This window comes from Sardina pilchardus, chromosome 5 (assembly GCF_963854185.1).
Source record: "Sardina pilchardus chromosome 5, fSarPil1.1, whole genome shotgun sequence".
NCBI lineage: Eukaryota > Metazoa > Chordata > Actinopteri > Clupeiformes > Clupeidae > Sardina > Sardina pilchardus.
Genome location: NC_084998.1, coordinates 2,246,685 through 2,265,332, shown reverse-complemented (window position 1 = coordinate 2,265,332; position 18,648 = coordinate 2,246,685). Strand labels below are relative to the sequence as shown.

The window sequence follows — 18,648 nt, the reverse complement described above, 5'->3', positions numbered from 1 at the left end:
ACCAAAGGTCAAACCCAGACATGGAGGCACACCAGCTCATGGTTACTGATTAGAACACCGCCGTTCGTTCTTATGCCGACGTGTGTGTGTGTGTGTGTGTGTGTGTGTGTGTGTGTGTGTGTGCTCATGAGCGGAGACCAGAGTGATGGGCATTTGCTCACATGATGTTTACTATGCTGGAAGTCCCTTTGGATAAACAGCATCAGCCAAACGTAATGTAATGTAATGTTGACTGCCTTAGCTCTTTATTATGGAGCTGTGTCACTGCTGCATTGCAACACATGATCCTATGATCTATGACTAAGCAATTCCAAAGCAAACCACACTATGCCTCACAGCACGCTAGTTGAGAACCACTACGATGTGTGTGTGTGTGTGTGTGTGTGTGTTTAAGTTCAGCCTGCAGAGACAGTGTGTGAGTAACTAGCATGAGTAGACGAGAGGACTGCGGAGCGAGTGTGTGCTTGAAGTGTGTGTGGACAACTACGTTCCTGTGGTGTGTATAGACAGTAACTGAGAGTGTGTATGAGGACACGTTGACAGGGCTGAGTGTGTGGGGGGGGGGGGGGGGGGGGGTTGTGTATAGTGTGTGAGAGTGTGTGTATAAATGTGTGTGAGCATGACTAGCTTGCTGAGAGTGTGTGTCTGCGAACGAGCTGACAGCGTCAAGTGTGTGTTTAAGACGAGCTGAGAGTGTGTATAGATGTGTGTGAGAATGACAAGCCAGCTGAGAGTGTGTGTATGTGGTCGAGCTGACAACATTGAGTGTGTGTGAAAGATGAGTTGAGAGAGTGTGTGTGCTACTTCTAGCCTGCTGAGAGAGTGTATTGACAACGAGCTGTGTGTGTGTGTGTATGTGTGTGTGTGTGTGCAACTAGGGCTGTGTCTGAGTGGACTCGGACTACCTCTAGTCTAAATAATTAATGACGGAATAGTTTATTATTAATTAATCATTATTAACTTAGACTAGGGCCATCATGAATCAAAGCAGCGATTTTCCAACACATTTTGAAAGCTAATTATAGCACAAATGCTTAAGAGACGCTACCAATCCCTTCTGTGCTTCTGTCTGGACGCAGCTGCAGTTGGGTGCCTGTGAACAAGAGGGGTGTAAGAGTCGCCCCTGCCTCATCTGACCTCGGATGCCCAATCTAAAACTGACCTCGGATGCCCAATCTAAAACAAGTGACCGCTGATGCCCAATCTAAAGCAATTGACCGCTGATGCCCAATCTAAACAACTGACCGCTGATGCCCAATCTAAAACAACTGACCGCTGATGCCCAATCTAAAGCAACTGACCGCTGATGCCCAATCTAAACAACTGACCGCTGATGCCCAATCTAAAACAACTGACCTCGGATGCCCAATCTAAAACAACTGACCGGTGCAGCTGTAAATGTAAAGGAGGCTTCTTCTCGGCCGAGTGTGCTTGCGTATACAAGGGATTTGGTCTCTACATTGATCCCATCCGTGAACTAGTGAACACACACAGCACATACTGAACACACACAGCACACAGTGAACACACACAGCACACAGTGAACACACACAGCACACAGTGAACACCGTGAGGTGAAGCACACACTAACCCGGAGCAGTGAGGGGTTAACAAGTGAGGGTGCCCAACTACTGGCCAGTGCAGATGGAGCCCGACTGGCTAAGCGGCTAGCGGCTAACCCCCATTATACGCCCCTGGTGACTGACAGGCCCAAGTGTCCTTCCCCAGCTGCTTCATGCCATCCCACCACTGTGCGTTAGCCCTGGATCAGATAACAGGCCAGACGTATAGGCCCCCATACGCCTCCCTCTCTCTGCTCTGGGTAAACCTCCACCACCACATCAGGACGCACGGGTCAGCAGACTCAGCACACTGGATCCATTACTGCTGAAGACCAGTTGGCACTTGGCACACCTACAATAACCTGCCATACTTTGGGTGCCTCTCATTTGGTCTTTTATGCACCCTCCCTTCCTTCCTCGATCCTCTTCCTTACTGATCTAGATAAAGAATGATGGGGCGGCAACAATGGGAGTCTATCCAGTGTTAGTTATAGATCAGTGCGAACGAGCCTCGAGGACCGAGCATTGAGGATCGAGGAGAGTTTGAGAGCCACCCATAGGCTCCTTCCAGCAATGCGTTCAGAAGCTGTTTGTAGAGAAATACAAATCACACCAACATTTAGCTTGAGCTTCGATCGCACCAAAACATTTCAGTGCATTTTGGGGGAGTCACATGTTAGCTCCTCCTGTTTCTGCCTCCCATCCACACACGGAACAAAGCTGGACCCTTCTGGAGTTCTTTTCATGGGTTTCCATGGAGACGAGAGGAATGCGCAGGAAGTAAACTGAGTGAGCCTTTGGAATTACCCTGAGGCTGAACTGAAGACACACGCGTGTCAGTGTGGGAAGACTTCTCCTCGGCCCACAGAGCCGGTCAGATTACTGACACCGGCCCAAACTACTGACACTGGCCTACTGCCATCAGCCCGGACAACTGACACCGGCCTACAGACACCAGCCTACTAATATCAGCCCGGACAACTGACATCAGCCCAGACAACTGACACCGGCCTACAGACACCAGCCTACTGACATCAGCCCGGACAACTGACACCGGCCTACAGACACCGGCCTACTGACATCAGCCCGGACAACTGACACCGGCCTACAGACACTGGCCCGGACAACTGACACCGGCCTACAGACACCAGCCCGGCCTACTGACATCAGCCCAGACAACTGACACCGGCCTACTGACATCAGCCCGGACAACTGACACCGGCCTACTGACATCAGCCCGGACAACTGACACCAGCCCAGACTCGGGCAACAGCCGGCACAGACCTGTCAGGTGCCAGCCATTTACTGAATACTTTTTAAGTACACTACCGGTCAAATGTTTGGGGTCACCTAGATTGTTCTATTCCACTCCATTATAGACAGAATACCAGCTGAGATCAGTTGCATTGTTTTTTTAATCAGAGCAGCAGTTTTCAGATTACATTATGTACTTACATAATTGCAAAAGGGTTCTCCAATGTTTCCTCCATTAGGCTTTTATAATTCAATTAAAAAAAAAAAAAATAATGGTATCAGAATTAGCAAACAAAAATCAATAATGGTATCAGATTAGCAAACAGAACGTGCCTGTGGAACATTGGATGAATGGTTGCTGATTATGGGCAATGTAGAGCATTAAAGATCAGCCAGACAATAACCCTTTTGCAATTACATAGCAATTATACAAGAACATACGCAGCACATAAAGCAGAGCTGAGGAATAGGTCACCGATTCCTACTATACAGGTACAGTGTCATTCTCATAAACGCACTCCTCAAATGACCCCGCAGCCGGCTCTGCCCTGAACAGGAAGCATGACTCAGCACAGCATGGTGTACGGACGAGTGTGAGTGCAACGGGGCTGCGCTGAGACCTTCTTATCAGAGCAGAGGGGACAGAGACCCAACGGCACACTTTCAGCTCCTGCCATATGCTGAGTGCCCAACTCTTCACCCAGAGGGGCTTTACACACACTTACACACACACACACACACACACACACACACACACACACACACACACACACACACACACACACACACACACACACACACACACACACACACACACACACAGAGGGGCTGGGCACAAGACTCCGAGGCTGCAGCAGGCTAACTGGCACACCTCAGCCCCAGCACCACTGGCCGATGTGAGGATCCATTCTGCAGCAGATCCCTACTCTAGGGGTCCAGGGTCCGGTTTTGAGATCAATGGCCAAAGGAAGACTTTCCTGACCCATGCTTCTGGACACTAACCTTGTGATTGTGAAAGGCAAAAGTTACATACAAGAAAAAAGGGTTCATGTTTTAGCTTAAAAGCCCAAGCCCAGTTTTTAGTTCACTCATAGTGTCACGTCACCAAGCCCGGCCTCTTACGGTAAAAGGCCTCGTCCAGGATCAACCCCAGTTATTTACTGCAGCCAGCAGGCCTCTTCTGACTCACGCTCAGATGCTCCTGCAGGGCCTGATGAGTCAGCCAGAGCTGCACACTGAAACTGGAGAATCCCAGTGCTAGCCCTGCTCTACCGCTAGCCTCCACGCTAGCCCTGCTCTACCGCTAGCCTCCACCGCTAGCCTCCACACTAGCCCTGCTCCACCTGCTCCACCACCAACCTCCACACTAGCCCTGCTCCACCTCCACCACCAACCTCCACCGCTAGCCTCCACGCTAGCCCTGCTCCACCGCTAGCCTCCACGTTAGCCCTGCTCCACCACTAGCCTCCACGCTAGCCCTGCTCCACCGCTAGCCTCCACGCTAGCCCTGCTCCACCGCTAGCCTCCACGCTAGCCCTGCTCCACCGCTAGCCTCCACGCTAGCCCTGCTCCACCGCTAGCCCTGCTCCACCACTAGCCTCCACGCTAGCCCTGCTCCACCTGCTCCACCACCAACCTCCATCGCTAGCCTCCACGCTAGCCCTGCTCCACCTGCTCCACCTGCTCCACCTCCACGCTAGCCCTGCTCCACCTGCTCCACCTGCTCCACCTCCACGCTAGCCCTGCTCCACCACCTCCACCACCAACCTCCACGCTAGCCCTGCTCCACCACCTCCACCACCAACCTCCACGCTAGCCCTGCTCCACCTGCTCCACCTGCTCCACCTCCACGCTAGCCCTGCTCCACCTGCTCCACCTGCTCCACCTCCACGCTAGCCCTGCTCCACCACCTCCACCACCAACCTCCACGCTAGCCCTGCTCCACCACCTCCACCACCAACACCACCAACCTCCACGCTAGCCCTGCTCCACCTGCTCCACCTGCTCCACCACCAACCTCCACGGCACCATTTGGAGCTGGGAGATGAAGTGAACCCAGTCTGGCCTGCAGCTCCGTTCCTGGCCACACGACCAAGGGGGGAAGGGGATTCCCGTGAGTGGGGGGCACTCGGTGATAAGTCCGGGCTCCTACCTCGTTATGTCACGGCACTAAGAGCTCAGCTCAGCGACTCACATTCCTCAGAGTCCAGCTGCAAGCACCTACAGCTGTCACACTCACGGGGCTACACACACACACACACACTACACACACACACACACACACACGCAGCTGTCACACTTCATAATGCACGCCAATCAGACCACAAGAGCGTTGGACAAAACAGAGGGCTCTACAAGCACGCGCTACACCAGGGCATGCTATACCACCCTACACCACCCTCCACCAGGAGTCAGGGCACGCTATGCCATGCTCCTCCACCTTACACCAGGGCACACTATGCCATGCTCCTCCACCTTACACCAGGGCACACTATGCCATGCTCCTCCACCTTACACCACCCTACACCAGGGCACACTATGCCATGCTCCTCCACCTTACACCACCCTATACCAGGACACACTATGCCATGCTCCTCCACCTTACACCAGGGCACACTATGCCATGCTCCTCCACCTTACACCACCCTACACCAGGGCACACTATGCCATGCTCCTCCACCTTACACCACCCTATACCAGGACACACTATGCCATGCTCCTCCACCTTACACCAGGGCACACTATGCCATGCTCCTCCACCTTACACCACCCTACACCAGGGCACACTATGCCATGCTCCTCCACCTTACACCACCCTATACCAGGACACACTATGCCATGCTCCTCCACCTTACACCACCCTATACCAGGACACACTATGCCATGCTCCTCCACCTTACACCACCCTACACCAGGGCACACTATGCCATGCTCCTCCACCTTACACCACCCTACACCAGGGCACACTATGCCATGCTCCTCCACCTTACACCACCCTACACCAGGACACACTATGCCATCCTGCACCACCCTACACCACCCTACACCAGGGCACGCTATGCCATCCTGCACCACCCTACACCACCCTACACCAGGGCACGCTATGCCATCCTACGCCACCCTATACCAGGGCACGCTATGCCATCCTGCACCACCTTACACCACCCTACACCAGGGCACACTATGACATGCTCCACCACCTTACACCACCCTATACCAGGGCACACTATGACATGCTCCACCACCTTACACCAGGCTACATCACCCTCCCACCACCTTACACCAGGCTACACCACCCTACACCAGGGCATGCTCCTCCACCTTACACCACCCTATAACAGGGCACGCTATGCCATCCTGCACCACCCTACACCACCCTATACCAGGGCACACTATGACATGCTCCACCACCTTACACCAGGCTACATCACCCTCCCACCACCTTACACCAGGCTACACCACCCTACGCCACCCTATACCAGGGCACGCTATGCCATCCTGCACCACCTTACACCACCCTATACCAGGGCACACTATGATATCCTGCACCACCTTACACCACCCTATACCAGGGCACGCTATGACATACTCCACCACCTTACACCAGGCTACATCACCCTCCACCACCTTACACCAGGCTACACCACCCTACACCACCTTACACCAGGCTACACCACCTTACACCAGGGCACGCTACGCCACCCTACACCACCCTACACCAGGGCACACTATGACATGCTCCACCACCCTACGCCAGGACACACAACTACACCACGCTACGTCAGGACACACTACGCCACGCTACGTCAGGACACACTACGCCATGCTCCACCACAGAGACAGAATAGACGGGATGATTACAGCACGCTCAACTGCTCTGAAGGTGGATTAGATTAGAACCCTGCTACTGAAGCTAGATTAGATAGCGCTCTGCCATTTGCATTGTTAGGTCCCGCCGCTCACAGGCAATCTTGAGCAAACACAAAACAAGAAAGCCAAGTAATAGCAGGCTTACACTCTACAAGGTATTGTCACGTGTGCCTTCCCCCTCTAAACACACACACACACACACACACACACACACACACACACACACACACACACACACACACACACAGAGAGAGAGAAAAGAGGCACTTTGTTGCTCCAGATTCCTGACAAACTTGGTGACCTCGTTTAACTTTTTCCTGAGAGGCCAGAGCAACCACTCTTGTTTTCATTTGTGTGCCCTCTTCTTTCAGAAACATCTCCGGTAGTTTATGAAACCACGCAGCACTTAGGATGGATGCTGAGAACATACAGGAGTAAGAGTCCGCCTGACAGTCTCCTAACTCTCTCACACACACAGACACCGTACCAAATATTCACTGAGATCCCCCCACAAAGAATGCCAGGGACAGGGCACGGCACTACAATACTATACAAGGGTGGTGCTCACAAGGGGAAACATGTTGATACAAATCCACTGCGTGAAGCTGCATAACTACCCTACCAAACCTTATGCAATAGATAATAGAAAGACCACAGGCAAACCACATCAACACAAACTAAATCTCTATTGGTTCCCTTCATAGCAAATATTAATGAAGAGCTCAACCAAACCAAATAATGAGGGCTGTACTGATGTGCAAAACATTAAACTTGAGAGAAGCTGTTTTGGGATATTCAAACTACAGAGAGCAAGAATAGGGAGAGAGACGCAACAATGATTTCCATGAATACAACAAGTCATTCAGAGTCAAACTACCTTCATATACATGTCCCTTGATACGATTTGATTTCATTTGATTTGGGAGTGGCTGAGAGATAGATAGAGATAATGAGAGAGATAGATAGAGATAATGAGAGAGAGAGAAAGAGAAAGAGAGAGAGAGAAAGAGAATGAGGGGTGGGACACTGAATGTCTTAAATGGATTTTAGACTCCAGAGCCCATATCAGATGACAGTGTGTTCTGGCCAAACTCTTGTAATACCAGTTGGCCTTCAGATCAGAATGCACAAAGGAGAGCCAAGCCACTCACCACTCACCGATCACGCAGAGGGCCACAGCGCAGGTGGATGTAGCAACCCCATGCACCACTCACGCAGAGGGCCACAGCGCAGGTGATGTAGCAACCCAATACACCACTCACGCAGGCCACCATGCACAGGTGGATGTAGCAAACGTGTGTTGGGTAAACAAGAGCAAATCTGCTGGGGTCATCACGCGGCTGCTACTTTACAGCACAGCTCTGAGCATCAGGACAAACCTTATCTCTGAGACAATCCCTGGCAGTCTACAAGGAAGTGTGGCGGGCATAAAACAAACGCAGTCTCCTATGGCTGCAGCAGGAGGCCATAAGCACATGAACTCTGACCCACAAAACTCTGCTGTGTGATGTCTCTATTGACAGCCTTTGATTGTTTGTTGCAGACTCAAGCCAATAAGCTTTAGGGTAAAACAACTACAATTAAAAGTTCATTTGATTTTCAAATGTTAGCCTAACCAAGATGTGAGTAGCAGTTTCAGTACAATGTATTTTCAACACTTTAGACCAACTCTAACAAGTATTGTGGAGGGGACAGACCTAGAAGTGCATTCATGCGCACGCTGAATCTCCACCATTGGGCAGAGGTGTGTCTTGTCAAGCATTTGGCAAGGCAACGAATGTAAACTGATACTTAATTTCTTCAAACTAAAAAACGAGACAAACTTACACAACCTGCACAAAAGATGTTTATGGCCATGCCATCCGTTTATTTTTACATGAACAACTACGCACTCGTTTAAAGTTCAGCCAGCTCTGAAACGCGTGGCACATCTTGGATAGCACGCAGGGTCTGTGTTTGGCTCACCAGCCACCTTCAAGCATGGGCTCGCAGCGATGCATTTCCAGAACGTTTCCACCATGACCCCACCAATGTGTTTGGAGTTTTAGCTGTTATTGAGTAAATAGACGGAGTGGGCAAAGTTAATTTATTAGTTCACTAAATAACGCAACGACAAAGAGGGGTGCAACAGTGCCTTTCATGTCTTGCGCTGCATGAGCGTGGCTAGAAATGTTCATTCATAGCCTATAGTGTTGACATTTTCAATTCGTAAGGTGACCACATTGCAAACAAACCTAGTTATCTCTCGAGAGTGCTATACAGTGTAAACAGCAATATGCCCTTGGTAGGTATTTTGGGATGTGCTGATCATTTCTAGTAGTGCATGCACGCATGACGAACACGGCGCACTAGACTTTGTAGTATAAAAAATTAAGTTAGCTGTGAGACTTCCGACAGAGATGAGCTAGTTATCCATTCTAGTCACTCTTGACTTCAACATCCGCTCAGGTTGTAGTCCGAAGCGTGTGCCTCAAAAAGGCTGTTCAAGACCAACTACACCACTTAATCCGACATAACAAACACTTGCTCCGTGCATCATTCATTCCAACTTGGCTGGTGACGCTAGATTCCATTTGGCTAGCATTACATCCTACCTTGCTAGCAAGCAACCTTGGATATGTCAATGCTTCTTTCTAACTTGACGGCACAAAGACTGGATACTTACCTTTGCTTCAGTCAGTAACGAGTTAAGGGGTTAGTGTCCAACCCAGTATCTCAAAGGAATGTCAGACTGGAAGTAGAAAAGCTCAAGGCTCTCCGTGCGTAACTTTCTGAGGATAGGTGACGTACGGTGGGAGGTGTATCGTGCGGCTGTGCTGCACTGGGGTCCTATCTCAGTTTAATTCATACGAGATGTGTACATTGAACTAGGCGTGAGATGCTGTTAAGGAATGGTAATGGCGAGAAATCACGACTTGCACTGCTCCAGACAGGCTTGATAACGTCCCGCATCTGACCTGGCCAAACAGAACAGTTATACTGTTTGATGTGAACCATTTAAACCCTTCAGGGTTTTTTTTTTTTGAGTCAGTTGTTATTGGCCGTCCTTGCAACTCCCTCCTCCCGAGTAACGCCCAAATATGCTGCCCTGTAATTCAGTAATCCACCCCTTTCAAACAAAATGTTCTATTGGTCTACAGCAGTTCCTTAATTCGGAGATATGATTGGTGATGCTTGCGATGCTTAATCTTACCATTAGTGTGTTCGCATAACCCAGCCTTCTCTCAAAAATGGTACATGGGCATGCTGCTTACTGGATGATGTAATAAGGAAGTAAGCCAACGATGGGAACATGATTGGTCGAGGAGTTTGTCCGTCTCTTTGGCGAGCTGAGGCGATTACAGTAAACCCGTTCTTTCTTCCAACCGCTAGAGGACGTCCTTCTCACTAAACCCTGACTAAGTAACATCATGTAACCAGGGCTAATAGATTCCAGATGCCTGACATTGCCATGATTGAGCATAAACGTACTCTTTTATTGGAACACATGCCATAACCATGATCTATTCTATTATTTTACCAAACAATTAGGTGAAACATTAGACTATAATTAACTTAGGCAAACGTTCTGCTTCCAGAAATTCTGTGTAGGCTTGTCACATGGTTAAAAAATTCAAGAGACGAGTCAGTATGTAGAAACACTGGTCCAAGAGTTTTATTTAGCAAGAAACCAACATGACTTCTGCAATGGAATGCACACCCTCTCCAAGACAAGACGGCAAACTGGTTAAACAGCTTCTGTATAAAATCTGAGACGAACACCATGACCGACACAAAGAAGTAAAAACATTCATACAACATTCACAACAGAAAAAAAAAAAAATCTGGTTCAGACTTCAGTCACAGCACTAGGGGAGCAGAGAGAGAGAGGGGGAGGGGGGGGGGGGGGGGGGGGGGGGGGTCACATAGACATCAGCCCAGGTGAGTGAGGCTCTCAGAGATGCAGATGCCATCCCTTCAGAGTAATTTAACTGTAAACGCTTAAGACTTTACTCTCCCCACCAAACAGTAGTAAACACCAAATTTATTTTATAAGACCGCACACATTGTTTTTTGTTGTTGTTGCTGGTTTGTTTGCTCCTTAAACTTGAACTAGTGGTTCAAAACACAATTTTAAGCAGTGTGGTTCTAGGAGTGCTGTTTGGTAATATCATTTCTCCACACAAAGTATGGAGATCAATTTTTCACTTTTCTTTCATTTGTATAATGGTCACTGGTTCAGTTGGATTGTCTAGGACTGTAGGGAAAGGGCATATTGAGGACTGCTCCCACACGCCCCCTAGTGGCCTGATAGCAGCGTGGCGGCGGCTGGTCTCCAGACGTCACATCTCTGAGGTGCTACTCCTCGAGAGGAGCGACCGCGGGCGACTCTGGAGCGGGTCGACACCAGAGAGGGCACCGGTCCTGGAGTGTGCCAACACAGGCTGACCTGGTGCCTGTGCCACCTGTGCCACCCCCACCCCTCCTCCGAGCCTCACACACACCACTGTGGCGTGACGTGGCAGGGGATGCCAGGCAGGGGTCAGGGATGGAGCTACCACAAGCCACCGATCTGTCAGCCAGTCAGGGGGCGGGAGGGCCCGCCGCTAAACTGCACGAGGGAAGGACGGAGGGAGGGAGGGAGAGGGAGTCGGTGTCGGTCACAGGAGCTGCTACCAGCAGAGAGCCACATCTGACCTGTGTTGCACCACACACACACACACACTCACACACTCAAGACCACACCACCAGAGGCAGAGTGGGGGGGCATGGCAGGCTGGCCAGAGTGGGGGGGGGGGGGGGGGTAGGCCAAGCTGGGCAGGGACATCAAGGTACTAAAGACTAAGCATGCGACTAGGAGAGAGAGAGAGAGAGAGAGCAGTCAAGTGTTGGCAAACTACTGTAAAATTCACCTCTCCTTTCTATCAGAGTCTGAACCGTTTGGGTCGAGCTGCACGGCAACAAACCATGGGAAAACAGACGAGGGGGTGGGAGGGAGAGAAAGAGAGAAAAAGATATAGAGAGAGCGAGAAGAAGGAGAGGGAGAAAAATGACAGGCAGGCAGAGAAGCACAGAAACATGCCGAAAGAAAAACACAGAGAACAGAAGAAAAGCATGCAGTGCTCTTGTCCACATAGGTCACAGTTGAAAAATATCGTATAGCTTAACACCTCCACTATATATACGTGTATAGATCTATATAGAAATATCTCAGCTTTCATCAGCATTGCACATGGAATATTGGTCTTGCTGGGAAATGTTTCAAACTGATTTAAAAAACAACAATAATAATAATAATTATTGAAAGTAATCGGGCTAAAAATGAATTGAAGTGTGTGCTGAGGCGACCCAGAACACAGCAGGCCAACTCCGGGACAGAACCCAGAGACCCACACGGGCACCAGGCCCCATCTGGGGCAGAAGCTGCCTGAGAGAGACCACTGGCACTGGGGCAACAGAAGCAGGGTCTGGGGCAAGAGAGGGGGGTTTGGGATAAGAGAGGGGGGGTTTGGGATAAGAGAGGGGGGGTTTGGGATGAGAGAGGGGGAGTTGGAGGGGTCTGGAGGTAAACGACATGAGAACAACCAAATGCTAAGCAGGTAAACAGAGCGGCGTGGCGCTCCCAGGTGAAGGTGTGAGCAGGAGAGAGAGAGGGAGAGAGAGAGGGAGAGAGAGGGAGAGAGAGAGGGAGAGAGAGAGGGAGAGAGAGGGAGAAAAGGCTGGAGGACGCTGGAGGTGGAGAGGGATGGAGGGATGAACAGCGGAGGTGTGGGTCCACTGTTTGGTCTGGGTCGCTCCTCTGCTCCCCGCTCTACTTTGCCGTCATCATCTGGACAAACTCTGAAAGCACATGGAGCAGAAACATGACCATGTGAACACATACACACCACGAAATAAGAAACGCATAAGCGTGCATACCAGGACACACACACCACTACATAAGAAATGCAGAAACATATCAGTACACACACACCACTAAATAAGAAACGCATAAGCGTACATACCAGGACACACGCACTAATCCCCCATTCCCCATCATTTATTTTTTTCTCTAATCAGATTGAAATACTTGCCAGTCAAAACAAAGCCTTTATATTTTAGAACAATTTAATTTATTTGAAAGAAAAATCTGTCAGGATGGAATGATCAGGGTTGGGCTTGGACACACTATGGAGCACACACTGGGCACCATGCTGCTTGAGAGTACCAGTAGTAACAGTAGCCACGGTAACAGTAATCATCGGTGGAGGCTAACCGCGCAGCGCGCCCAGGCCAGCAGGTGAAGCCCATACAAATGGCCCCGCTAATGCTAGCACTAATGCTAACGCTAATGCTAACGCTAACGCTAATGCTAATGCTAACGCTAATGCTAACGCTAATGCTAACGCTGCAAGTACTAATACTAAAGGAGCAAGAGTGATCAGGGACTCAGACTATAGACATCTAACAAAGACCAAGCACTGTGCACACAGGAGCAGATGAACTCAAAATACTTGGGTCTCGAAAAACTCATTTTCTCATGTGCATAGATTGAGGAACACTTCAAATTGGGATTGTTGTATACAGGAAGCCACAATAAGGTGGGAATAATCAGGCTACTCTCTACTGTGGGGATCATCAGAGTACTCTCTATAAAGTGGGAATAATCAGGCTCTCTCTCTACAGTGAGGATAATCGGGTTACTCTCTCTACGGTGGGAATAATCAGGCTACTCTATAAAGTGGGAATAATCAGGCTACTCTGTATGAAGTGGGAATAATCAAGCTACTCTCTCTTAGGTGGGAATAATCAAGCTATTCTCCCTACAGTAGGGATAATCAGGCTACTCTGCCTACAGTGGGGATAATCAGGCTACTCTGTATGAAGTGGGAATAATCAGGCTACTCTCCCTACAGTGGGAATAATCAGGCTACTCTGTATAAAGTGGGAATAATCAGGCTACACTGTATAAAGTGGAAATAATCAGGCTACTCTCTATAAAGTGGAAGTAATCAGGCTACTCTCCCTACAGTGGGAATAATCAAGCTACTCTGTATAAAGTGGAAATAATCAGGCTACTCTCTATAAAGTGGGAATAATCAGGCTACTCTCTCTAAATTGGGATTAATCAGGCTACTCTCTCTTAGGTGGGAATAAACAGGCTACTCTCCCTACAGTGGGGATAATCAGGCTACTCTTTATAAAGTTGGAAATAATCAGGCTACTCTCTATAAAGTGGGAATAATCAGGCTACTCTCCCTACAGTGGGGATAATCAGGCTACTCTGTATAAAATGGGAATAATCAGGCTACTCTGTATAAGGGGAGTTTGACCTGTGCCGGTCAGAAGAGGTCAATAGAGGTCAGTAGGGTTAGGGCTGCACACCTTCGTAGTTGACCTGTCCGTCTCCGTCGATGTCAGCCTCCCGGATCATCTCATCCACCTCCTCGTCCGTCAGCTTCTCCCCCAGGTTGGTCATGACATGACGAAGCTCAGCGGCGCTGATGTAGCCATTGCCATCCTGTAGTGCCACGCACACACACACAATCGCGCACACACACACACACACACACACACAAACGCACACACACACACACGTCAGAGCCATCATGCCACCCAGCCAATTCAGTCGATTTGTTTAAATCCAAACCACACAAGTTATATTGCATCTCGCAGTTCAGCTTATGACAGTCTTGACAATCTTGTAGCCCACATCAAAAACTACAAACTCCAAGAACAATCTCATGCATTCCACCAGTGTGCGCATAAAAAAAAAGATAAAAAAAAAAACAAGGAACTGAAACCTGATGTTGCTGATACGTTCTTATTCATTAACAAATGATCAACTTTGCAGTGAGTCAGAAGAGTCTACACACTGAATGATTCATATTTTGTACAGCTATTTATGAGTGCTGCCAGCTGCAGGCGTTGAAGGTGTTTTACTGCCCCTGACGCCGAGAAGCCTGAGCGCTCACCTGGTGTTCAACGTTTACCTTGTCAAACACGGCGGAGGCTTCCCGGATCTATTTATGAGCGCTGCCACCTGCAGGTGTTGAAGGTGTTTTACTGCCTGTGATGCATACCTGGTGCTGAGCGTGTACCTGGTGTTGAGCATGCGTGTGTGTGTGTGTGTGTGCGCGCGTGTGTGATTGTGTTGAGCGTGTACCTTGTCGAACACGCGGAAGGCTTCCCTGATCTCCTCCTCACTGTCTGTGTCCTTCATCTTCCTCGCCATCATGGTGAGGAACTCTGGGAAGTCAATGGTGCCGTTGCCTGGTGACCACACACACACAGGTCAAAGGTCAGATGGGGGCAGGGAGTACAGCATCTCGCTGTATGTAGGATCAGTATCTTTATTTTTTGCCAACATATGGAACATCAATTCACTGATTGTGCATTTGTCAATGGAAGTTGAAATCCCTGGCAGTGTGCATGCATTTATTAACGTGTGTGTGTGTGTGTGTGTGTGTGTGTGTGTGTGTGTGGCGCAAGGCAGACTGCTTATTTAAAATAAGAAATATTTAGCTATCTGTGTGTGTGTGTGTGTGCGGCTGTGCACGTGTGTATGTCTGAAGAGTGAGTATGTCTTGCTATGATGTATGCTTAGTTGAATGAGAAATATCTCGTTTTCTCTGTGTGTGTGTGTGTGTGTGTGTGTGTGTGTGTGTGTGTGTGTGGCGCAAGGCAGACTGCTTATTTAAAATAAGAAATATTTAGCTATCTGTGTGTGTGTGTGTGTGCGGCTGTGCACGTGTGTATGTCTGAAGAGTGAGTATGTCTTGCTATGATGTATGCTTAGTTGAATGAGAAATATTTCGTTTTCTCTGTGTGTGTGTGTGTGTGTGTGTGTGTGTGTGTGTGTGTGTGTGTGTGTGTGTGTGTGTGTGTGTGTGTGTGTGTGTGTGTGTGTGTGTGTGTGTGTGTGTGTGTGCGGCTCACCGTCGGCGTCCACCTCGTTGATCATGTCCTGCAGCTCGGCCTCGGTGGGGTTCTGGCCCAGTGAGCGCATGACGGTGCCGAGCTCCTTGGTGGTGATGGTGCCGTCGCCGTCCTTATCGAACAGGGAGAACGCCTCCTTGAACTCTGACCGGAGGAAACACAACCCAAACAACCGCTTAGTCCTGACAGCAGTGCTGTAGTTTATGTGATATGCAGGACTATGCTGTATATGCACTTAAAAGGCATCGCCTTATCAGTATATCCAATTAAGAAGCATCACCATCTCAGTATACCCACTTAAATAGGCAAGGATATATATTAACATATGGAGTTGAGCACAGTATACCCACGACAGTGTGTGTGTGTGTGTGTGTGTGTGTGTGTGTGTGTGTGTGTGTGTGTGTGTGTCTGACAAGGCTTCAAGACTGAGTGCAGAATGGCAGCAACTCAAACCTGTCTACTTACCAGCAATCTGCTCTTCTGTCAACTGGTCTGCCTGGAAAAACAAGTCCAATTCAAGATATTAGCCAATGTTGACTATAAATGGGCATTATTCACTGTTTTACAACTTCTCGGCAAATAACATGAAATTAATTCAGATCACTTTCAATTCTAACAAGCGCTGAAGCTGAGATAACCCTGTCATTGCAAGGCCCGGGATGACTGACGCAGCGGAGCAACAGCTTATTAGCGACAAATTGGCACAGCTGATACTACATGAGGGACTTCAGACACACACCAGACACATCTTACTTTATATTCTTTTTAAAAAATAATATCTTGCTGTCATGATAGCTCAGTTCCTGTGTTGCGTTCTAGGATTCGATCATTGACGCTAAAGTCTAAAATTAGTCCGCCATGCACCATATTTGCCGCAATACTGGACCAGTAAGCGAAAGCGCCCTAGAAACGTGCCCCTGCATTACAGCTAACTCATAACGTGGTTAGGAAAGTAATCCACTGAGGTGCTACAAATGTAAAGGGAGAAGCCGGCATTACTATTTCTGGTAGGTTCTGTTTCAGACTATGTGGCGCTGAAGTTAATAGACACCTCCACCGCCGATTGGATGCCATAAACCAGGACTGGCAAGAGTGGGCTTGAACAGACCATGACATTAACATTAATCGATGACACCAGAACCGAAAAAGCCGGGTCTTGCTAAATGGACTTTCCAGATCCGACTGGATAGACTAACGTTAAGGTAGACGGTTGTCACATCATCTTCACCCGTCGAATCTCTACATTTCCATTATGATGGATGCGGGACCATCTTTCAGTGTCTCAAAAGAGGCTAGCAGCTACAAGTATCACACCGACAGGTGGTGTTCAACAGCAAACATGTTTCTCGGGAAGTAACGTTAACATTAACGTTTACTTGGTGCCTGGGTAATGATAATGACAACGATCACATTGACATTATATTATGTGCCATTTGTGTACACTGGTCTACAAATTATCACTTTAGTCGATCGTTAATTATCTTTGTTCCCATCGTTTGCTTCCTACCTAGATAACGCTTGTGATAATGTCACTTGGGTGCGCCCAATGCTGAACGGAAAGCTAAATTGGCTAGCTAGACAGCTAGCAATAGCCGGTTAGCTATGCTGCGATAGGGTATCTATTTTTACAAACGCACCCATTGCTAGCAGGCTAACTGGCGAAATCATACGCTGATGATTTCATTGGTTTCCCCTGCTGAATAAAATACTACACACAAAGCCAAAACATGAGCTAATGCTTACAGTGTATGATCACGCCTTGGTAAAGTAAGTATGTAAGATATATTATTTAATATAGACTGGCGGTACTAGCCAACGGTATTAGCCTTATTTATGATTTAGCTAACTGTCATGGGTACTTATATCTGCGTCTCAGAAAGCCAACTCTGAATGAGACCTGATGTGCCTTCAACGCCGTTCGACTTGATAGCGAATCGCTATATTTAAGAGTGTTTACTTACCATTGCGTAATTACTCTGTCTCCTTGGGTAGCGAGTCTGGAAAATGAATTGTTTGATTGCCGATCAATCTCCGTAGATAGCCACTACTGCTCTGCTCGCGCCTGCTGCTGCCCTGCGTCTCAGACGTTGTATCGCTCCGCCGTAGTTGTTGGGTTTGAAGCGCGACCACGCACTCCCTGACAACCTGGCTGTCACAAAGGTGTCCCTGCGCCAAGACCAGACATAGAGGAGGTAAATGCCAGAATATGGTTGGTTCATCATCCTATAATTATGTGCAAATATCGAATATGTTATGCAGATCGGACAGAGGAATTAAAAATGTTACTCGTTTCTTACCTTGTTTTAAAATAAACAGAAGTTTGGATGAACCAGCTGGGCGGTTTATAACTTGACAGATTCAGATTCCGCTTGTCATGTGATCACATGAGAGGGATTCGATTGGTTTTCGGCCACCTGCAATGCGTCAGGGAGTCCTTTCTGAGAGGGAGATCTTAAAGGAACAGTGCTGCTGACTTGGATGAGTTGAACCGGTTGAACTTCAGTAGTAGCCCAGAGAGTGATGAAGATACCTCATCCCTTGCGTGTGGGTTATTTTGTAACGTGAGTGTATTTCATGAACTGCAGCAAAACACAAAGGTGTTCATAGCTATTATCAGATAGGCTATTAACGAATCCTCTACTACAGGCAGTAAATGTTGTCCATTGTTAGGTTAGTAAAAGAGTTGTATGACACTGGCCTAAATTATACCCTTGCAGAAAGTGCGATACGGTGCGAGAGAGGACAGTCTGCTCGGACTGAAGCCCCTGCTGCTCACCGTCACCAGGGTAGGCCTACTACACAGCTGCACTGACCCCAATTACGTGCCCAGAACAGGAGATGGATGACCAGAGCAGCAGAGAAGCACAGGAGCGGGTGCTAACTGTGAGGACCTTATAGTAGAACCCTGTCAGGACCTTAGGAGTAGAACCCTGTTTAGGAGTAGAACCCTGTGAGGACCCTTAGGAGTAGAACCCTTTGAGGACAGTAGAACCCTGTGAGGACCCTTAGGAATAGAACCCTGTGATGACAGTAAAACCCTATGAGGACCCTTAGGAGTAGAACC

At 48.7% G+C, this 18,648-nt stretch overlaps 2 protein-coding genes across 3 annotated transcripts in view; both read right to left on the bottom strand.

Annotated features, from left to right (window-relative positions):
* Positions 1 to 9,643, bottom strand: part of pcxa (pyruvate carboxylase a) — a gene marked incomplete in the record, with an annotated part of 112,029 nt that extends 102,386 nt beyond the window's left edge. The window contains 1 exon segment of the mRNA XM_062535970.1: positions 9,352 to 9,643.
* Positions 9,644 to 10,319: 676 nt separating this feature from the next.
* calm3b (calmodulin 3b (phosphorylase kinase, delta)) lies at positions 10,320 to 17,734 on the bottom strand. Of its 2 annotated transcripts, XR_009939135.1 has the most exons (7): positions 17,546 to 17,734; positions 16,050 to 16,080; positions 15,585 to 15,728; positions 14,812 to 14,918; positions 14,031 to 14,166; positions 12,381 to 12,506; positions 10,320 to 12,336 (listed from the first exon to the last, which is right to left on the bottom strand). XR_009939135.1 is itself a non-coding variant. In XM_062535969.1 (6 exons), exons 1-6 carry the CDS (start codon positions 17,546 to 17,548, stop codon positions 12,478 to 12,480), a joined length of 450 nt encoding a protein of 149 aa, XP_062391953.1. In that variant the 5' UTR covers positions 17,549 to 17,734; the 3' UTR covers positions 10,320 to 12,477. The 2 variants fall into 2 exon arrangements, 1 of the variants encoding a protein (XP_062391953.1); XM_062535969.1 differs by having other exon boundaries at positions 10,320 to 12,506.
* Between the last annotated feature and the right edge of the window lie 914 nt (positions 17,735 to 18,648).